The sequence below is a fragment of the Phoenix dactylifera genome, chromosome 11 (assembly GCF_009389715.1).
Source record: "Phoenix dactylifera cultivar Barhee BC4 chromosome 11, palm_55x_up_171113_PBpolish2nd_filt_p, whole genome shotgun sequence".
NCBI lineage: Eukaryota > Viridiplantae > Streptophyta > Magnoliopsida > Arecales > Arecaceae > Phoenix > Phoenix dactylifera.
Genome location: NC_052402.1, coordinates 2,882,834 through 2,905,716, shown reverse-complemented (window position 1 = coordinate 2,905,716; position 22,883 = coordinate 2,882,834). Strand labels below are relative to the sequence as shown.

The window sequence follows — 22,883 nt, the reverse complement described above, 5'->3', positions numbered from 1 at the left end:
CTTTTTTTTCTTTCTTGTTTTTCTCTGCTTTTGCCGCTATCTTTTTCGTCTTTACTGTGGCCGTTGTCACCATGTTTAGAAGCTTTGAAGACCCTCATTGCCGATTTATTGATCTCTATGATCGAGTGAATCAACATCTGGAAATTCTTTATTTTTTAGTGAATCCATCGATCTTCTGTTTTTTCGCAGATTCTCTATTTCCTAATGAATCAATATTGATCTTATTATTAAATTTGCATATTTTCTATTTCTAGTAGGTTAATACCCGAAGGTTCTTTGTTTTCTATGGATCCGCAACTCCTCTCCACCGCTTTTTTCTTTAGCTTCAGATCTTCGGTTGTCTCTATTCATCATCGCTCAGCCTCATTCTCTCCGTTTCTAGTTTTATTCATTGCAACTGTTATCTTTTATGTATCTTCTTGTTGCTACATCATCAGACAACTCAATTAACCAAATTACTTCTCTTCTATGGTGCTTCCATCTAAAAGGATTGCCGATTTTTGGTTGTCTTCTTTTTGAGCTCCGTCCTCGTTGCAATTATTATCTTTTATGTGTCTTCTCATTGCTATATCATCAGACAAGTCAATTAGCCACTTCGACGGATATGTCAATCTATTACGTCAGTCAGACACATTAGTCTGTCATATTGGCTTTTAAGTTGTCATGTCAACTCTTAATCTGCCACATCAGTTTTTGATCTGCTACCACGTCAGCCTCTAAACTACTATGTTAGTTCCTAATCTATCACGTAAGTTTCTGAGCTATTATTTCAGCTCTTGATCTAGTATGTTAGTTTATAGATACATTCGTGATCTACTTTCCAAACTCAAGTTGGTATTTATAGTACCATCTTGAATTTGATGGAGATGTTAGCATAATTTTAAGAAACACATAACAATTTGTATCAATGCATATTATTTCTCTTGATTAATGTGATTATGTATCAATTAGTATTATTTTTCTTTGTTAGCGTGATCCTGTATCGGCCAATATTATTTTTCTTTATTAGCATGATATTATTAGAGTGATTTTAGAGATGACATAACAATTTGTATCAGCAAGTATTATTTTTCTTTATTAATATTAATTTATATCGGCCTATATTTTTTTTATATATATTATGTATATAAGTATATATAGCTTCCGAGATGTATTAAATATGATGAAAATTAGAAATAAAATCATTTTTTTTCTCTTTCTTTTTTTTGTTTCTTCTCTTCTGCGAATATTTTATCTAGAAGGGAGATAGTTTATCGTACTTTTGGTGAGCTGCTCCTCGTATGGTGCCTCGTATGGTGCCTCCTCTTCATCTTTGTGATGGGCGAGCACTCAGATTCGCATGCGGGCGACAATAACAGATGTTACTGTCTTGCAATACTTTTCTTTGGTCTTCTTCTCGCCGTGACTTTGGATGCCATTTTGTGATGGAAAGATGAACTCGTCTTCTTCCAAGCCAGCCCGAATCCACGAGGCGAGATGCGCGATGGCTTTAGTGGGGTTCAACGAACTTGGCAGCAAAGACAATGTGATTAGCTAATCAAGTTTGAGGCCACGTCATGGAGGGGAAGGCGTGCGGATGGGGTTCGATCTTAGTCTTCATATAATCAAACAGGCCACTAGACTTTCTGCCCACCATGAGACTTTAACCCTTCTCTTGGGGTGTGACGACTGAGACATCCGGTTCTTATACTCACAAATGTCAAAGCTCTCTGAAGTCTTCATCAAACTTCTCTTTTTCCTTAAGGTGGTGTCGACGAACTTTACAATCTCTTTGGATGTGCCATACGGCAAAGAGAGAACTTGGCCAGAACGGAAAGGGCGAGTATGGCTTCTATAAGGTTATGACTACGTCTCCATATAGCTGAAACTGACTGTTTTGAACCAAGGTGCATGGCTGAAATTGACGGGAAGACAATTTTAAGGTCAGCATGCATGCAAAATATAGCTCTTTCTGAGTGGGGAAACTCTCATGGTGATGGTTGGTGGAGAGATTTTTTGTTAGATATTTGTCCGCCGGCCTCACAAAAATTCACTCTAAGCACAAAAGAGGGATGAAGTATTTAAAAGAACGGTCAGTAGGATGCGTGCATGGGACTACATAGTGATCGATATACTATGATATTCGTAAGGTTGGTTCGAGAAAGTGATATATATATATATATTCTTACAAACATGGTTTATTATCCATTTATCCACCCATTCATTTCATCTTGTTTTTTGCAGTGCTACCTTCTGTTATATTTATGACTGATGGTGTCATTAAACAGCCATTTAAAGTTAAAAATGACTCTAATTTCCCTTTACACTAAACCCCCTGGAAAGTCCTCTAATTTATGCTGGAGAAAGCTATATTTTTTTATATGGAATCTTTAAGTGTATTACGGCAAAAAGGCAATAAACACATCTTGCACTTAAATGGCAGTTCATCCAAAACACTGGACAAGAACCTGATGTAGACTCTATCCGGTAATTAATACAGCAGCATTTCTGAAGATGGCATCTCTATAAAATATGAACCAACGTTTTCTCAAAAGGATATCTGTTTTTCTGAAAAAAGCGTCCGAAACTCCAACATTTATGCAGTCGAAGCTCCGTCAATGGTCGCCTCTTGGATTCACTCCTTTGCAGTTTGCACCCTAAAACCAAGGCCGAAGCGAAGGAAACACCGCCGTTAATTTCTGTATACAGTAACAATTCACAACGGCTAATGGTCATAAATAGCTAACTTTTGGGATAACGGCGTTATAACAATCTGACGGTGAAACAGAAGAGGGGTAAGAAGGTCAATTTAGTGGGATGCAGCAGCAGCGGTTTCGCTATTCCGACCGGGAGTCCGCACGCCTCACCGAGAATGGTCATGGGGCTTATCCAAATTAAGTAGGATATCCGGGACTCCGCCGGTGATTTCATCCCGTTCATGCGAGCCAACCGTTGCCAGGATATCGGCCTTTGTCGTATAAGAGACTCGTGGAACCCCATGTTTGACGGACTACCCCTGGTTCTGCTTCCACATTTACGTATATGCCACTCCGTTCTCTAGGGCGTACCTGTCGGGGTGAACAGACGGCTCCCTCCCTCCCTCCCCCAAAACACACACACACACACACCCCTCTCAGCACATGACGTGTGGCTTTCTGCTTGTATGCAACGTCAGGTGGTTGGAGGTCAGCTTATTGCTCATCTTTGTTCCATCCCATTGCAAATTATTTTTTTTGGGTAAATTAGCCGCTCAAGCTAATTGCCTATAGAGTCAAGAGCCAAAATACTCCACAACGGTGGAAGAAAAGATACACAGTGGGTCCAAAAGATCTCTCCAAAATGATGAGCATTAAAGAAAACGACCCAGTCAGCGGCTCTATTCCATCCAATTGCAAATTATTCAATATTTGACAATCAATCCCATCATTTTTTGGCTTATATGTATATATTTCTTTGGTTGTCTTGGTTTTTACAAGTCAATTTGAAGATATGTGGTGGATTTGAAGCTGAGAAGGATAACTGTTGAATGGTTGGATTTCTCTTGTGCTCTGGATAGGAAATTTGTTTTTCCAATGTTGGGAAATGCAATAGGAGATTGAATATGTTTGGTATGGGGACCTACACCAAACCGGCGTCTCTAGATATTAAATGATTTTGAGCTGACCCGATTCGAGGTGTTTTAGTTTGACCTAACTGGTTTACCAACATGTTTGCTTTTCCCTGCATATCGAGAGTGCATGTATCTGAAAAATGTTGATGATAAACAAAAGTATGAGAAGGTAATAAAGAAAGAGCCTTGTGGCCATGGATGGAATAGTATAACATCTTAACCCTACTTTGCTATGGATGAGTAATTTGATCAATCATGATGTGAACTAAAAGAATGCAATGAAAACAGATGAAAATTCTGGAAAGGAAAAGGTCCTGAATTTACGTCAAAAAGTCAAAAAGATCCCACGTTTAAGAAACAAGTGGGAACATCCAAGAATTTTTGCCCTCCTTTTTTGTCAAGGAGGTTCTAGTATTCATATCTCTGTTTCATGTCTTTCGAACCAGTGTGCTAGGTTTTTTAGGAACAATGTGCACGATGCAAAAGATTCATTGAGCTTTTGCTTTTTGGTGTTGAATTCATCATAGAGAAATTGAAGGTTTTATTCATTCTCTAGAGCTTACAACCAGCAAGAAAAAGTTGGTGATAATTTGAATAAAGTTAATTTACACTGAACAAGACCGAAAGAGACAACCCACAAGTAAGTATACCATTCCGTGTTATGTTACAAAAAATGAACACCAATTAGTTACTTGTTGCCATGCCCATCATAATCATTAGAAGCAAAATGGAGAAGAATTTTTTTGCATGAATATTTTCCTAAATATCGAATTTTATATGAATACCTTTCTAAAAGTGATATTTATATATATACCCTCGTAAAACACTTGTTTTGCTATTTTTTTTAATCCTTGTGACCAAAAAAGTAATTTCAAAATTTTATTTTATTTTTAATTAAAATAAATATAGTTTTTATTAACGGTGTTAGAAAAATTGTTCTGTTAATGACATTTATGCAAAAATAGTATTTTATGAGGGTACAAAAATAAATATAAATTTTAAAAAAATATTTACATAAATTTAAATTTTTAGAAAAGTATCCCTGCAAAAAAATCCAACGAAGAATTACTCGCCCCATCTGGAGAAGGCATTGCTCGGGTCACGACGACCCAACCCGGAGATTCATTATCTGGGCCAGGGCCCATTTATTTGTTGCTCAACAAACGGCCCATTGATTTAAAGCGATGACAGAAACCCAAGAAACGGTGCACCGACGCGTTGATGCGGCAAAACAACAAATGGCGCCTAGGGGTATTCTCGTCATTCGGGGACTCCAAGAACCGACCGTAACGAGAAGCGCGAAGGCGGAAGGGGCGGCAGCCTCGAACTCGGCGTCTATCTCTCAGGTGGTAGTATTACATTTATAGCATTATCATTGAAATTAAATTAATGTACCGACTCAAAGCATGTATGTTCGTCAATTACTTCAAAACAAAATTGTTATTGGAATTACGATTAGCACCAGCAGCCCACCGGGATCGTCTCCGGCTGACCCCCTCCGCGAAACCTAGAGGCGGAAAGACCCGCAGACAAAGAGAGAGAGAGAGAGAGAGAGAGAGAGAGAGAGAGAGAGAGAGAAGAAGAAAAGGAGAGGAGAGGCTCAGGGGAAAAGCCTCGGAATCCTCCAAGACTCCGATCTCCTCCTCCGTAGACCGTCGCGGCGTAAGAGAGCGTCTCCGATCTGAATGCGCGATATCGGGCGGATGATCTATGGTACGGAACCTCAATTCCTTCTCGGATTGTGCCTGAAATCTTGTATGTTTTGTTCTTGGATGTTCTTGTTTCTTTTTTAGGTCTTAATTTCAGATAGCGCGGTCTGTTTCTTGATTTCCTATACTGCTCGTGAAAGTAGAAGGTCTTCATGATTTTAGGGATTCGGGGTTGCTATTTATATGGTATGAGCGCTAAGTGATAGGTAGGGGGCGGCGGCGGTTTATATGGGATCGGATGATTGGACCATGAGCTAGTGCTGGGGATTTTGGGTTGTGTTCGTGGCGAAGCATTTACTTTTCTGTTGTGCAAGGTGGGGAATGGAAGGTAATCGTCATTGTGGTTCTTTTTAAGTGGTGGGGAAGGGTCATCTTCTAGAGGAACAGTGCCTGCACGCTTGAAAGTCCATGTCTTTCAAAGTTCTTGCTTTTGGTTTTTGACATTAGTTTACGGAAAAGATTTAGAGATTGACGGTCGAGAGGATCACTTGTTAATTCTCGAATTGCCTCGGAATAGATTCGCTTCCTGCAAATGAAAAGAAAACAGCAATTTTGTTCATATTTTCTTTTACTTTTCTGAAAAATTTAAAAGCAACCTGACAAATAAAGCTAGGGCGAGGTTTGTTTTGCGAGCTAAGACATGCGCTCGAGTAGGGTTGGATTTTTCTAATGAATTTCACCTTTTTATGGGCTTCCATATCCCTTGATACGTCATACCATAAGTTTTAATTGAGGGGGTAGCAGACAACATAATGAGATGAGATGATATCGCCCTCAGTTTCTTAGGTTTTCATCCATGTATAACACTTGCCAAGTCTTTCACCAAATCATAGAGGAAGCTTAAATCCTACTGCTTATTCATTTTACCCAATGAGGCATGACTCTAGACTCTGAGAAGCTCATCCATTAGTGCTGCGAACATACCATGAAGCTCTACATGTCTTCTTCTTTCTATCTCAAAGTTCAAGGGAAATGTCGGAGTCCACAAGCAAATGTTGCTAATAGAGCCCAATTATCTTTTTTGTGGAAATATTTCTACTTGGTCTTATAAGATCAAGTATCTTATATGACATTGAGGAACAAAACAGATTACTTGGTCTTCTCTTCGTAAGATTTCTTCACAAGCAAGACTGCCAAACCACACAATTCCTATGTAGTTTTGGAAAACTGCTGAAGCCAAAGCCTTTCGACTTTCGTCTAAGCAAAAACATAGTGATGGAGGAAAATCGCAACACAACTCTCTTCATGTTCTGAAACTCTTTTCTATCCCATCTTAAATGGTGCTCACCTTTGCAAAATCCTTTTCCTAACAGCTCAAGCATTTCAACCATCCTTGATATCCCGCTTAATGAACTTTCTCCAAAGATACCCACAGTCCATAGCCATTCATAAATCATAGCACAATAAGTAAATAACTTGCGTGTACAGTGATCATGGGTGAACATAAGTTTTGAAATTTTTTGTGCCTTACAGGAATATGATACCCTCTATAGTAGGAGATAAGGGATGGAGGATGACACTTGCTTTATCTGTCATTGCAAAATGCAATCCTAGTAAAGTGCTTCCATAATTTGGTTGAACAGCATATTAAGACAGAAAAGTAAGCAAAACAAATTCACATAAGTTATAGCCTTTACTGCCACTGATTATATGTCAAATTCTGAGGAGGGCTTGTGGTTATCATGATTGTTAAATATTGTATTTTTTGGAGTAGGTAATCACTATTTAAAGCCTGACTCATGCAGTGCTGAATAACTGGTAATACCTGATGTACACTATGTATAACAAGTGTACAAAATGTTATTCACGTAGACTAAAATTCATGCGTGACATGCATATCGAGTTCAAAAATGCCAGAAAAGTGTGCCAGAATTTCAAAATGTTTCTTAATCAGCATGACATCTTCTCATTCAAACTAATACCTAACAATATGTGAAGATATTGTCAATGTTCTATTGTTGATATTTGTATTATTGTCTGACATGCTTCTTTTGTCGTGAAAACTAACATGATTCAAGGTACGGTACACCCAATCAATCGGTGTATCACATTTCAGAAACTTATATTGGAGAAGTAATTTTTTTTTCAATTATGTGATTTAAAATTTTAGAATAACTGCTTATGCCATTTAGACAATGACAAGTTAAGTTTGAATACGTAGTGTCTAAATGTACCATTATCTGCTATAGACTGTGTTTGTACACTAAACTACCTAGTAAAAGTACCAGCTGATATGCAATTGATTAGCAACATTTTCACAGGATACAGTAGATTTGCATTGCATCCAAGTCCAAAATTTGACAAAATATCATACAATGAAAACACCTGCAATCTGAATCCTTTTCTTTATTATTAAAATCAAGTGTTATGTCATGCTTAGGTGCTGTATATTAGAGGAGTTCTAACATTTTGTATATTTTATACTTATTCCAATTTGGTACATGCTTTTGCAGGCAGTCCCAGTTAACATTATTGTTGGGTCCCATGTATGGGTTGAAGATCCAGTTTTAGCTTGGATAGATGGGGAGGTTTTCCAGATCAATGGCAACAAGGTCCACGTGCATACAACTAATGGAAAAACGGTATGTATGCAAACCATAAACTTGTTAATTTTGTTTCTACTCTATGAACAACCTTCTCAAAATCCTTGTAGATTACTAAGTTCCAATGTACGCACTTTTTAATAGTGCTTTCTTATGTTAGTGACAGAAGTACTTTTGTCTTAATTAAATGTAATTTAGTTGATATTTTACTAAGGGCAAAGCAGTAGGGTTTTTTATTCTTTAAAAACATACCTTGCTGCTGTATAGCTTTACTCTTTCGACAATCTTTGCCTTTTACAAGTTGTATAAAATATTTTCTTTTTCCTTTTTCTGCTATTGTATGTTGCTGTCATAATTATGGCATGAAGATTTACATGATGCACATTTGTTAGAGGGAACATTATACCTTTTGCCTCCTACTTCTTTTCCATTGGATGTTTCAGAGGAATTCATGCATATTTCATTGTCACATTTTGATATGGTTGGAATTGGGCCGGGCATGGTTGGGTTTCTATGCAGCCTGAGCCTGGTTTGGAAAAAAATTTGGGCTTGGGACCAGGTTGAGGCCTGAAATTTCTTTCAAAATTCCGACATGAGCCTGACATGACTTCATGAGCTTGTACCCGAGCTTGGTTTGAAGCTCGAATTGGTTGGCTCGGATCTAGGCATAAGCTTCTCTTTCGAGCTTTGACATAAAATGAGAGAGGGGAAGAGAGCATGGGGGGAGGAGAGAGAGAGAGAGAGGAAAGATAGATTGGGAAGGAGAGAGAGAGAGATTGGGAGGGAGAGGGAGGAGATTGAAAGAGTTTGGGAGGAAGAGAAAGCGAGAGAGATCGAGAGGGACTGAAGAGAGAGAGAGAGAGAGGAGAGGGGGTGGAGAGAGAGATCAAAATGGGAGAGAGATTTGGAAGGGGAGAGAGGAGAGAGAACAGAAATCGGGTGGAAGAGAGGAGAGAGGGAAGAGAGAGATCAGGTGGGGGAGAGGGAAGAGAGGAGAGAGGGGAGAGAGATCGGGCGAGGGAGAGGAGAGGAGAGAGATATCAAGTGGGAGAGAAAAGAAAGAGGATATAGAAGAGAGCGGAGAGCGGAGAGGGAGAGAGCGGAGTGTGGAGAGGGAGAGAGCAGAGAGTGGAGTGGGGAGAGAATGGAGAGGTGGGCCTATTTTTGGGCTCATATCAGGCTCATTGTCAAGCTCAGGCTTTAGGCTAGGCCAAACATCTATCCGAGAATGGCCCGAAATCTATTGGGGCCCTATTTTTAGTCCTGAGTTCTATCCAAACAATCCGGTGCCTAGCCAAGGCCTGTCTTGAACCGGTCCGACCAGACAATCCTCGAGTTGGACTGTATCCTTTTCCAGCTCTATCTGTTGATTTTATGCTTGTGCTGCAAACTAGCTCCAGGTGTGTTAGATGTTTCAAGTGGGCCTCACCTGAATTTCAAGTAAATGAATGGCTGCAATCTACAAAACATACAATTTTTGCTAGAGGTTGAGTCATGAGTGGGTGTATGGACGGATTGGGTGAACATGTATGATCTCAAGTGTGAATGGAGGGGATAAAGAGCATTCTTGTGACCACTATGTTAGAGAGAGAGAGAGATGTAAGGAACATAGGTCTATGATTTATTTTCTTCCCCACCTCCTCCTCCTCCTCCTCCTCCTCCTCCGTCTAGGGGGCAGGTGATCTCTTGTGATAGAGATATAAAAGATTGCATTATGAGTTAAAACTTCCCATCATCGCAAGATAGAGAGCATGCATAAAATAATCCATCATTGATAAAACATTGTAGATATGGTTCATCTATCATGCTTTCCCTTTCTTCATAGGGTTGAATGAGTTTTGGTGGGTATTTCGAGTATTGGAGCAGGGAATCTGCCAAGATAACAGATACAACCTATTCAAAGCCAACCACTATCTCCTCCATTTTTAGATAAATTTTAAACTATCCAGTCGCATGAACATATATTACTGTCAACAAGATATTTTTAGGGGAAGATATGATGAACCATTTAGTCACACAAAGTTTGCGATTGAGCTTAGTTATTCTGGTGCATTATCAAATCCCTTTCACTTCAAAATAAAGTTTCGATTATAAAGTTAGAAAGTAAAAGGGAAGGTTTATTGAGAAGATAACATATCCTTAGAGAGGTAAGAGAGTGAGTATTGGTCAATCCCTGTTTTATTTAATTTCATTTATGATACAGCATTACATGGCAATCTCATCATTTTATTCCAAATGAAAATTATGATAGAATACCATTTTTTTTTCTCCTAATTTGTTATGCGTGTTAGTTTAAAATTTACTTGGCAAATTCTTTTTTGTTTCTTTATATGTATTTATTGTATCATTGCAAAATGTGGTGCATATTAAAAAGATATCCTGACTCCACGAGGACTCCCCAAATCATTTGTATCATTATTTCCTCATTTATTTGGTTCAGTATAGAAAATATCCTTGTGTTCTCGTTTAGTTATAATCTTTTGAACTGTGCTCAACTTCTGCTGGGTTAAACCATTGTAATTTTTTTGTTTCATCCTCAATTCTCTCTTATAATGTTTTAGTCTCACAAAATATTCTTACTCTACAATCTTTTCCTGTGATGAATTTTTGAAAATTTGTCAAATCAAACATAAGTTATGACTTTTTGGAGGTTTGATGTTACTGAAGTTTAGAAGGTAGAATAATGTTCAACAGCCTGCAATTCGACAATTAGATGGATCATTGTGAATATATGAGTAAAATATGAAAGGCTTGTATTTGGAGGAAAAAATGAAAAGAGATATATAATGAGACCACAACCTATAGCTGATCAATGCTTAAACTTACTTTCATTAATTGGTATAATCAGTACTCATTTTATTGAAAGCTTTGCAAAATTTTATGGTTATTGAGGTTGGTCCTGGTCAATGTTGGCATGAAGGTTGTTGCAAATTTATCAAAGGTGTTTCCCGAGGATACAGAAGCTCCACCTGGAGGTGTGGATGACATGACAAAATTATCATATTTGCATGAACCTGGTGTTTTGCAGAATCTGACCACCCGTTATGAACTCAATGAAATATATGTAAGCTGTTTAGTTTGCCTTCTGTTGACAATGTTGGAGCTGCTGACTGGAAAAAAGATTGTTCGTGACACTAGGTTCTCTTGCATTTTCAGACATATACTGGCAATATATTGATTGCAATAAACCCATTTCAAAGTCTGCCACATCTTTATGACACACACATGATGGAACAGTATAAAGGAGCAGCATTTGGGGAACTAAGCCCTCATGTTTTTGCAGTTGCGGATGTTGCTTACAGGTAATCTTCAGTATCTTTTTCACAAGATATTATATCTAAATTTGTTCTGATCTGGATTTTTGAATTTAAAAAAAAAACAGGGCAATGAGAAATGAAGGAAAAAGCAACTCCATTTTGGTCAGTGGAGAAAGTGGTGCTGGTAAAACTGAAACAACAAAGATGCTCATGAGATATCTGGCATACTTGTGTGGACGATCTGGAGTAGAAGGGAGGACTGTTGAACAGCAAGTACTGGAAGTAAGTTGGAAAAACATGTCTCACTTTTAAATTCATTTTTTTCCGGCAACATTTAGTTGTCTTCTTATTACTCCTGACGAATGGCATTAGAAGATCAGGCTGGATTAATTCCTTCTCATTCTAAATTCAGTCTAATCCAGTTCTTGAAGCTTTTGGAAATGCCAAAACTGTTAGAAACAACAACTCAAGGCAAGTTTTTCTTAAATTTGTTTTTATCAACGGAGGCATGCTCTTAAATATGTCTATTCAGAGTTTAAAACAGATGTTTTATAAGTGAAAAATTGGAGCAAATTATGTCTCCTGTCTGTTATTAAATAATTGTTAATTCTGATCAGCTAATTGTGCTCTTCTCATTTCTGTGCATTAAATTGTGGTTAAGTCGGTTTGGTAAGTTCGTCGAGATTCAATTTGACAAAAGTGGAAGGATATCTGGTGCTGCTATCAGAACCTACTTGCTTGAAAGGTCTCGTGTCTGCCAAATCAATGATCCTGAGAGAAATTACCATTGCTTTTACCTTCTTTGTGCTGCCCCACCTGAGGTGTTTACTCTGTTATGCTATGCCTATTTTATGTTTTACTTGTACTTGTCGAATAAACAAAGGAAAGCCACAAATGACAATATCATCAAACTGGCAGGATATTGCAAAGTATAAGCTGACAAATCCTAGATCATTCCATTATCTTAATCAGTCCAATTGCTTCGAATTGAATGGAGTTAATGATTCTCACGAATATCTAGCAACTAGAAGGGCCATGGATATAGTTGGAATCAGTGAGCAAGAACAGGTATGCAATATGTGTTGTTTTTAAGGCACAAAGCTATGCAAACTTTGAATTCACTTTGTTCTATTGCTTAATAATAATATAATGGCATTCAGGAGGCAATATTTAGGGTTGTAGCTGCTGTACTACATCTTGGAAATGTAGAATTTGCAAAGGGGCCAGAGATAGATTCATCTGTAATTAAGGATGAGAAGTCAAGGTTTCATCTCAACATGACGGCTGAACTTCTGATGTATGTCCAAGTTCTTGGTTCTGTTGGTTGAAATAGTTAAAATTACTTTTACCAAATTTAATGTTAATAAACTATCAATTTCATAAACTTCCATAAGTAAATGCTCGATGGCAGGTGTGATGCCAAGGGTTTGGAAGATGCTCTAATTAAACGTGTGATGGTAACACCAGAAGAAGTTATTACAAGAACTCTTGATCCTGCTTCAGCAATTGTCAGCAGGGATGGTCTGGCAAAAACGTTATACTCCCGCCTATTTGATTGGTATTGACCAAGAATCTTATCTGTTATCTGAGAAGCTTTTAGCTAGGTTGCATATTAGTTGAAAGGTTCTTGTTACTGTTTATGCAAGGCAAGTCATTTTAGGACTGGTTATAACGTCTGCAGGCTGGTAGAAAAAATCAATGTATCTATTGGGCAGGACCCGAACTCAAAGTCACTGATTGGAGTTCTTGATATCTATGGCTTTGAAAGTTTCAAATGTAATAGGTAAGCCATCAACAGAATAAAGCAAATGCACTATCTGTTCTGAGAAACTATTAATCATTAACATTGATGTTTTTTGAATCTAAATTTATGCATTTTATGAGGAACAGTTTTGAACAATTCTGCATCAATTTTACAAACGAAAAGTTGCAACAACATTTCAACCAGGTTTTCCTGAAACCCTAACTGTAAATTGGAGACTGCTTTTTTTCCCACAATTTTATTTTTAACACATGATGTTGTCTTTGCAGCATGTCTTTAAAATGGAGCAGGAGGACTATACCAAGGAGGAGATTAACTGGAGTTACATTGAGTTTGTTGATAACCAAGATGTGCTGGACCTAATCGAGAAGGTATGGCCTTTTCCTTCTCTTGATGTATGGCATTCAGACTAATCGAGAAGGTATGACCTAATCGAGAAGGTATGGGAGATTGGTGAAGCATTGATGTGATAACTTATCTAGAGAGCAAATATGATAAAATTTCTGTTTTGGCCAATGTTTGGAATAGCTGTGGACGAGAACGTAGCAGTCTTAGTCTTGGACAATGCTTTAAACAGCAGTTAATGAAATTGTGCTGGCTAATTTCAACAAAATCATTAAGAGAAATATATTGTTTATTAATGCACAAGAGGCAATAAAATGTAATAAATTATTTATGAATAGTTTCACCTGGGAAGTCTCTTTGAGATACTGCAAATAAAATTTAGGCTCCAATGCTCCATGTTATCTCATTGACCACCTATATTTCTTTGAAAAATGAGTAAGAACCGCCAATCATTTATTCTGTTGATAGGAAAGATGGATATCATGCCAATCATCAATATGACATTCTTATTTTGTGTTCATTAAGTATTAGTTACAAATAAATTGAAAGGATCAATAGTGAATGCGTATTTAGAGGTTTGTAAAATCAATTGCTTCTACCAAACAATAAAGGCAATCATCAATCCATCATGTAACACTTTGATGAGGTGGACATGCATCATCATTTTCTTGATCAACATGATAATGTCGACATGTATAAAGGCAGACAGAACAACACATTAAGTGTCCGGGGCCAAGAATGCATATGGTAATTCATCTCCAGTGCATGGCAGGGCATCTGTCGGCATTTAGTGTAACTCACTCATTGTTATTAAGCTCGAGCCTCGGTTATCACCACCATGAGAATAGGTTCTGTCATAATTGTGCAGCTCCTCATCAATTGAGGTGACACTGAATTTGTGGGTGTTCGTTTTTCGAGCAATGATGTGGTAACTCAGAAAAATCACTCAAACAAGTCATTCAACTGTCTTCTACAATTCACGTTGGTTCACATGTGGCATAATTCACAAAGATGATACAAAGGGTGCAATGAGAATACAACACACCAGCTGAGTGATTTTTCGATTTACATTTTGAGTTATTAAATCATTTTTGTTTCTGTTCTTGGCATAACTACAACTGGAGTTCGCCTAGATGAGCTAGAAAGATGACTATCTAGTACAGCCACCATAAATGCACTGCCTTTAGGTGTCCTTCATATATCCCGACCATCCCCAAGGCCACAAGCATCACCATTTCCAAAAGTACCTTTGCCATCATTGTTGTCATCATCTTTTTATCACCATGTGGTCTAAAGTGTAGTTCATATCTGACAATTATGCTACTGGATCCACTGGATATGGTAGTCTCGAGTATGTCAGATGCGATATAGGAATCACATTTTACCATATTTCACAAACATAAATATCCTGAAACTTTTCTAAGATGTTTCTACAACACTCCTGTTCCATGAACGTGCTTTGTTTTATTTTCTGGCACTATCCAAGCCCCTGGATTAGCTTCAATTTTATTATGAGATATATTTTAAAGGCATGCATGTTTTATGGATCCGACGTATGATGCAGTGATCATGACAAAGCTACTTCTTTTCTCTTTTTGTGCAGAAACCTGGTGGAATCGTAGCACTTCTTGATGAAGCATGGTATGTGGCTGGTGTTTCATCTCTGCTAGTCTCTATTGTCATTATTCTTCTTGTTAGGGCCTGACATACATAGTTCACCCTTTCCTTGATAGCTTAAGCTTTTGGAGTCTAGTGGTAAGTGAACATGGTTCAAAGCCAAAGGTTATGGATTCAAATCCCATTCAGGCCAATTTTACCTGTTTACCTGTTTATTTTCTTGTCTTGACTCATTCCTGGTTATTACTTGAGTTGTTTTTCACGTGTAATCTGGAGCCGTTCTTGACTCATTCATGCCTTCATGTGCATGGTCCGGGCTGCATGTGAAAGGGAGTCTTTTTTTTTTTTTTTTTTTTTTTTGGGGGGGGGGGGGGGGGGGAGGCCTGATATATGCTGTATATGCTGTCGACTTCTTTCCTAACAGTTTAAGCTTTTGGGGTCTGGCAGTTAGTTAACACTTTTTAGCTTTGCAGAATGCTAATCATTAAATTGCAAAGCAGTCCTTGTATTCTCACTCCGGATGTACATGCTCTCTGTTGTGGGCAGATGTTATTCTTTGCAGTATGTAACCAAGCTTATCTTTTGTTTTGTTTTTTTTAATGTGGTCAGCATGTTTCCCAAGTCAACACACGAGACATTTGCTCAGAAATTGTATCAAACATTTAAAAACAACAAGCGGTTTAGCAAACCAAAGCTTTCTCGTACTGACTTTACCATTTCCCATTATGCAGGGGAGGTAAGCATGTGTGTGCCCTCAAAAAACCTTGTTCTTTCACATGAACTGTTTCTGTCTTTCCTTCATAATCTCTTTGTGCTCTGCACAGGTAATATATCAAGCTGATCAGTTTCTAGATAAAAATAAAGACTATGTGGTGGCAGAACATCAGGATTTACTGAATGCTTCTAGGTGCCCTTTTGTAGCGGGTTTGTTTCCACCACTTCCTGAGGAGACATCAAAATCTTCCAAATTTTCCTCCATTGGATCACGTTTTAAAGTAAGATAGACTTCATATTTTCTTTATTTTTCTTTACGGTCTCCTTGGAAATAAATTCTGTGATACTATTTATCTTGAAAATGAAAAATACTTGAAGTATTATTATTGTTATTATTATTATTATTATTTGTGTTTCAATTCCATGTGCATCTTTCTTATTTTTTTATTGTTCCATATTTTTTTTATAAATTAAGTACCTGTGCTGAATATAAAGGTATTTATGTATGTTATAAATGAAATATTTTTGCTTCACTATTGAAAGTGACAATATTTGATCTGATTAGCTACTAATTATTTTACTCAATTTTGGACTGATGGTTGTAAACAAATTTCAGCTGCAACTTCAATCTCTCATGGAGACCTTAAGCTCTACAGAACCTCATTACATCAGATGTGTGAAGCCAAATAATCTCCTTAAACCTGCTGTTTTTGAGAACTTCAACATTATCCATCAGTTACGCTGTGGAGTAAGCAGCCAACTTGAGACTCATTATGCCTTATACACTGTACATCTTTTTCAACAAGCTTTTAATTATCTAAAATCATTTTCTTTTTTTATATATGTTTTCATACTTGTAGGGTGTTCTCGAAGCAATTAGGATCAGCTGTGCTGGATATCCAACTAGAAGAACTTTTTATGAATTTCTTCATCGTTTTGGTGTTCTTGCCCCAGAAATTTTGGAAGGAAAGTAGGTCCTTTATGATTTGAAACATGCATTGTTGGTGGATCTTCCAGTAGTTAATTATGCTTAAATTGCAGCGGTGTAATGATGCACCTTCAACTGGATGTTTTTGTTACTGTTCAGCTATGATGACAAAGTTGCATGCCAAAAGATTTTGGATAAAATGGGACTCAAAGGTTATCAAGTAAGTTACTTGCTACCAAATGGGTTGACTGGTACTGATATCCATTATATCTTTACTATAAGTGGCCTGTGATTTATTTTGAGGAACTCAAGTACGTTGAAGAAAGTAGGACATAAAACTTGTCACTTTATCAAATGGATGAAGGGTGTAGAGACGGTCAAAGGTGAATGAAAAATATATGATGGCTTTGCTCCGTGCTTCTCACTTTATGCTTTGAAAGCTTTGAAATGGCATCTACAATTAAGTAACCCGATGAAACACACCTAGGGGAACCCACATGACTTGGTTCTTCCTTTTCTTTTGTTCTTCTAATAAGTGTATTTTTACTCCATTAGATTTTGTGAGTTTATATTAATATCTTATGGCCCTTGTTTTTTGTATTCATATTTTTTTTTGCAAGTCACATTGCTATTTTGAAATGTTGTTCTCTTACATTGCACAATATGATTGGCTTTGGCAGATTGGCAAGAACAAGGTGTTTCTGAGAGGTGGCCAGATGGCTGAACTGGATGCTAGAAGAGCTGAAGTACTAGGAAGAGCAGCCAGAACTATTCAAAGACAGATTCGTACACATATTGCTCGCAAGCAATTCCTTATGCTGCGGAAAGCTGCTATTCATTTGCAAGCTCATTGGAGAGGTATACTCCTAATTGAAATTTTAAAATGTGAATATGTAGAGTGATGATTGTTTTTAAATGAGCCTAAACTGTATGCCTATTTATGCTGCATGGCTGTTTTCCTATTCAAAGTCCCATAATGCAATTAATTATTTATGGCCTACATGGTGTATGTAATTAGATTGGTCAATATGTTAAATTACCGTTATTTTCTTCTCTTTTTGGTTAATTGCAGGACGATTGGCTTGTAAGTTGTATGAACACATGAGACGGGAAGCAGCTGCACTGAAAATTCAGAAAAATTTGCATCGGTATTTTGCTAGGAAATCTTATACAACACTTCGATCATCTGCAATTACATTACAGACAGGCTTCAGGGCAATGGCTGCTCGCAATGAATTTAGATACAAAAGGCAAACCAGAGTAGCAATTCTTATCCAGGTGACCTTTTCTTTCAGCACCAAGATGTTGCTATTTTTCACTGTTAATTAATGATTTGTTCTTTTTCCTGAAATAAGTAGATCCTTACACTTTCATGAAAATTGACTCTAAACCCATCTTTCTGGCTGGTCGTCCGACATGTTCCACAGTTGCTTCAGCAGCATACTGAGAAAGACAAGACTACCCTTTTCTATTGTTTTTTTAATCTATCTAAGAATGGTTTGCATTTTGAATTCACTTGGCATTGGCAGCACTAAACATCTGATGCTGAACTTTTCCTTTTTGGCTGCAGGCTCAATGGCGCTGTCACAGAGATTATTCATATTACAAAAATCTGCAGAAAGCAATACTCACTTATCAGTGTGCTTGGAGACAAAGGCTTGCTAGGAGAGAGCTCAGAAAGCTCCGAATGGTTTTGTCTAATTCCTGTCTCTTTTCACTTTTGGGAAGCATTATGTGTTTTGTAGCGAGGCTTCTAACTTTGAGCTACCTATCTGAATGTATCCAGGCTGCAAGAGAAACAGGGGCCCTCAAAGAGGCAAAAGACAAACTTGAAAAGCGTGTGGAGGAATTGACATGGCGTTTGCAGTTGGAGAAACGATTGAGAGTAACTATCGTACCTTATGTCAAATTCCTGTTGTCCAATCTAATGCTCTAAAGTATAAACAGATGTTGCCTTCTGCATTGCTTTCTCAAACATGTCTATTTTCTGCCTATGCAGAATATGATCTTGAAACTTAATCATGTTTGGTTCCAATATGCAGACTGATCTGGAGGAGACAAAAGCACAAGAAATTGCTAAGCTGCAGGATATGTTGCATGAGATGCAGCTGCAGGTACAAGAAGCAAATTTCCTGCTCATCGGGGAACGAGAGGCTGCTCGAAAGGCTATTGAAGAAGCTCCACCAGTAATCAAGGAAACTCCTGTCTTAGTTCAGGACACAGAAAAAATTGATTCATTGACTGCTGAAGTTGAACACTTGAAGGTAGGATCACTAAACTTAAGCTTGTGCTAATGATTCATAGTGTTATACATGAGAGTGCATGAGCAAATCAGAAATTTATTATAAAAGTAATCAACTAAATCATATAAATGTAGGCCAAGGTAGCCTTGAAAACACAGAATCACTGTCTTGGCTGACAAGCACATTCATATGTGGTTTGAAATGAATTTAACTAACTCATAGAGAGCCATTTTAGCTGACTCACATGCGCCTTATTAGTAACTAGTTGGATGCTCATTTAATGAGTTACTTGATGTATCAGATTCGTAGCTAATGACTAGAAAGGAATCATGGTGACCTTGGTTCTTCCTTTGCTATTGCTGCAGGCTTTGTTGCTATCGGAAAGGCAGGCAACTGATGCAGCCAAAAAAGCATATGCTGAAGCTCAAGAAAGAAATAATGAACTAGCTAAGAAAGGTGAAGATGCTGAGACAAAAGCTGATCAGCTTCAAGAAACTGTTCAAAGGTTCTAATTGTGATAAGAAATGAGTTGTTTGTCAGTTTATCTCAATTACACAATTAATATGTTGAAAACTTGACAGTTGAATGCTTTTTAATTTTAGTTTTCTATTCAATATTAAGAGTCAGCCAGCTAAAGTTACGAACTTATAAGCTAAACCTTCCTATCAACTCTATGAGTTAAGTTCCTTCCATACATGCAGGCTTGAAGAGAAAGTATCCAATCTGGAGTCAGAGAATCAAGTACTTCGTCAACAGGCACTTTCCATCTCACCAACTGGCAGGGCATTGGCTGCACATCCCAAAACAACTATTATCCAGGTACTTGTCCCATCTTTTGTGTTCTCCTTTTTGATATCCTTCTTTTTAGTTCTTGCCAGTATATGCATGTTTCCATGTTATGTCTTAGCAGAGAACTCCAGAGAATGGGAATATCCCAAATGGTGAAACTAAACATGCATTGGTAAGTGCAATATTGTCCTTTGAATGCAAATTTGGTTTATTTATCAAGTTAATTGTGAAACATTTGATTTCTTTCCCATCCATAAAAAATAATTGTAGGATTTAAGTGCTACCTTAACTAATCCCAAGGATCTTGAAAGTGAGGAAAAACCACAGAAATCGCTGAATGAAAAGCAGCAGGTATGTTTGTAGATATAATTTGCCATGTCACTCAGAGATAGGGTCGTACATGTTCCACATGTTTACCCAGAAAATGTACTTCATGGTAACCTTTTACAGGAAAACCAGGACTTGCTGATTAAGTGCATCTCTCAGGATCTAGGGTTCTCTGGGGGCAGACCTATTGCTGCTTGCCTCATATACAAATGTCTTCTTCACTGGAGATCATTTGAAGTTGAAAGGACTAGCGTTTTTGACCGTATCATTCAAACAATAGGCTTGGCCATAGAGGTATACTACAGTCTTTGCTTTTAGCTGAGGTTTGTAACCCTTCCTGTGCCATATTTTGAATAAGAAAGGAGAAACTTCACCCTTTGGGGTAAAACATGAGACAGCTATGTATATGTAGTAACACTAGTCACTTTCTTGCACCGAAGTCATATCGATCAGGATTTATCTCAGTATTTTGTACTAATTTTGCATATTAATGAATTTCCCTTTTCCTGTTTATCTCAAGGCCCAGGATAACAATGATATATTAGCCTATTGGTTATCCAATTCGTCTACATTATTGTTGCTCCTGCAACGAACACTGAAAGCAAGTGGAGCAGCCAGCTTGACTCCACAGAGGCGGAGAATGTCAGCTTCTTTATTTGGGAGGATATCTCATGTAAAAAAAAAAAAACCTTTGTTTTCCGCATATAAATTATCATTTAAAAGGTTTTAAGTATAGTTCCATTTGAGTTTCCTTTCATAACGATTCTCATTATTCGTTTAAAATTTTCCACTACTTTTAGGGTATCCGTGCCTCTCCTCAAAGTGCTGGGATTCCGTTTCTTAGTAGTCGTCTGATTGGTGGATTAAATGACTTGCGCCAAGTTGAAGCCAAATATCCAGCCCTGCTTTTTAAGCAACATCTTACAGCTTTCCTTGAAAAGATTTATGGAATTATGAGAGACAATTTGAAGAAAGAGATATCCCCACTGCTTGTTTTGTGTATCCAGGTATTATTAACAGTTCCTTAATTGTTTGAAAAATGAACCAATGAAAACTGCTGCACGTCATAATTCCCAGCAACTATTTTCTTGCCAGTCTTTCTCAATAGTATTGCTTGGCAAGTTTGTTAAGTTCTGGAAAATTTCAGGCACCTAGAACATCTCGTGCAAGCTTGGTGAAAGGATCACGTTCTCAAGCAAATGCCATGGCTCAGCAAGCTTTGATTGCACACTGGCAAAGCATCGTGAAAAGCTTAACCAACTGCTTGAAAATACTGAGAGCCAATTATGTATGTTTTTGCGGTAGTAAATGCTTTTTTTTTCTCTGCGAACATTTTCACCTTCTTATATCTTCCAACTTTACAGGTTCCCCCATTCTTAGTCCACAAGGTCTTTACGCAAACATTTTCATTTATCAATGTTCAATTATTTAACAGGTATATCTTAAGTTCTACTCAGCATTGGTTGCTTCTCTTCTGTTAATGTCATGTGATAGTTTCTAGATATAAAGGAGTAATTTCTCGTTTTTTTAACTTTTTTTACTCTCTGCAGTCTACTCCTTCGGCGTGAGTGCTGTTCATTTAGCAACGGGGAATATGTGAAAGCAGGATTGGCTGAGCTAGAACGCTGGTGCTATGATGCAACTGAAGAGGTGACCATCTGTCCTGTAGTTTTTCCCCCTTTTTTGAAGTAAAACATCTGGACTGTATTTTTGTCGAGATAGAACATTAATGAAGAGTTTATGCTAAAATTTATTTGCATACAGTATGCTGGTTCAGCTTGGGATGAGTTGAAGCATATTAGGCAGGCTGTGGGATTCTTGGTACATTTACATGTCCTTTACATGTTGCAACAAGGTCTGTTGGTCATGATAATGTTTAGTTTTTTTGATCTTATCCAACTTTTCCTACTTCAGGTCATGCATCAAAAGCCCAAGAAGACATTGAAGGAGATAACCAATGACCTATGCCCCGTGAGGACCATCCCTTTTGTTGTATCATTCATTTGTTCAGTCCTCATCCGTATAATTAACTACAATCTGGATCTTGCTGTCTTTTCAGGTGCTTAGCATACAACAGTTATACAGAATCAGTACAATGTATTGGGATGACAAATATGGTACACGCAGTGTTTCATCAGATGTAAGTGCGGTTGCTTGATGTATTCTTTGATCCATAATCTGTTTATACTTAAGTAGCAATCCTGAGTGGAAGGGAGTTTTGAATTCTTAAGCCAAGCATTTCTGTCTGATGATCTAAGTTCACTAAATTTCTGTAGGTTGTTTCAAGTATGAGAGTCATGATGACCGAGGACTCAAATAATGGAGTGAGCAGCTCCTTCTTGTTGGATGATGATTCCAGGTGAACTCTTTCACTAGATCTGTGCACAAAATATTCCTAGTAGCTCCAGGAATTTCTTCATGAGACATGCTTCCTCTTTATATTTCTTGATGCAGCATACCATTTACAGTGGACGACATCTCCAAGTCAATGACAGAGATAGAGATAGCAGATGTTGATCCACCACATTTGATTCACGAGAACTCAGGCTTTGCATTTTTGCAACAGAGAAGAGAATAGCAATGTTCCTTTTCGTGGGTCCTTGTCTCTCTCTTCCCTGGCGTTTGCTAGGCTTTCGCCACCATTCACCTGCAACCTGTGCATAAATCTCAACCTCTTTCCCATCATGTAAATACGAGATCATTCTATTCCTACCAAATCAGCTGGTCAGCCCAGAGTAACTGGTAGATTTTTTCTTTTTGTTTATTTTTTGCTAGTATTGGGTTTTGTTTGATTTTTTTCCATGATTTTTTTCTTATTTCATGTGTGAGGTGTATGTAGAGGCAGCAAGCCACTATTCCAACTCCGGGCTGGGATTGAAAATGCCCGGGGTTTAATAGTCACTCCAGAGGGTTCTACAGTTACAAGTCGTGCTTAGACTAGTGTCTGTACTTTGTAATGTAAGCTATATATCAAAGCAGCAACAACGTCAACCTGTTGGGGCTAATCTTTGTTGTACGCTACAACTATTATCATGTAATATATCATTCTTTATTTTGTAA

The 22,883-nt window shown here is 37.7% G+C and overlaps 1 protein-coding gene across 2 annotated transcripts; it reads left to right on the top strand.

Moving 5' to 3' along the window:
• Nucleotides 1-4,969: 4,969 nt before the first annotated feature.
• LOC103720375 (myosin-17-like) lies at nt 4,970-22,883 on the top strand. Of its 2 annotated transcripts, none has more exons than XM_008810049.4 (39): nt 4,970-5,302; nt 7,752-7,880; nt 10,762-10,905; nt 10,998-11,143; nt 11,224-11,380; nt 11,511-11,569; nt 11,760-11,919; nt 12,017-12,166; nt 12,259-12,395; nt 12,510-12,656; nt 12,780-12,881; nt 12,989-13,046; nt 13,130-13,231; nt 14,809-14,846; nt 15,432-15,558; nt 15,647-15,817; nt 16,153-16,284; nt 16,397-16,506; nt 16,624-16,684; nt 17,145-17,322; nt 17,537-17,742; nt 18,035-18,154; nt 18,251-18,349; nt 18,507-18,728; nt 19,073-19,212; nt 19,409-19,526; nt 19,618-19,668; nt 19,767-19,847; nt 19,947-20,117; nt 20,344-20,496; nt 20,624-20,830; nt 20,971-21,111; nt 21,188-21,258; nt 21,374-21,473; nt 21,588-21,644; nt 21,738-21,794; nt 21,883-21,963; nt 22,100-22,182; nt 22,278-22,883. In XM_008810049.4, exons 1-39 carry the CDS (start codon nt 5,300-5,302, stop codon nt 22,399-22,401), a joined length of 4,593 nt encoding a protein of 1,530 aa, XP_008808271.2. In that variant the 5' UTR covers nt 4,970-5,299; the 3' UTR covers nt 22,402-22,883. The 2 variants fall into 2 exon arrangements, with proteins under 2 accessions (XP_008808271.2, XP_038987195.1); XM_039131267.1 differs by having other exon boundaries at nt 19,615-19,668.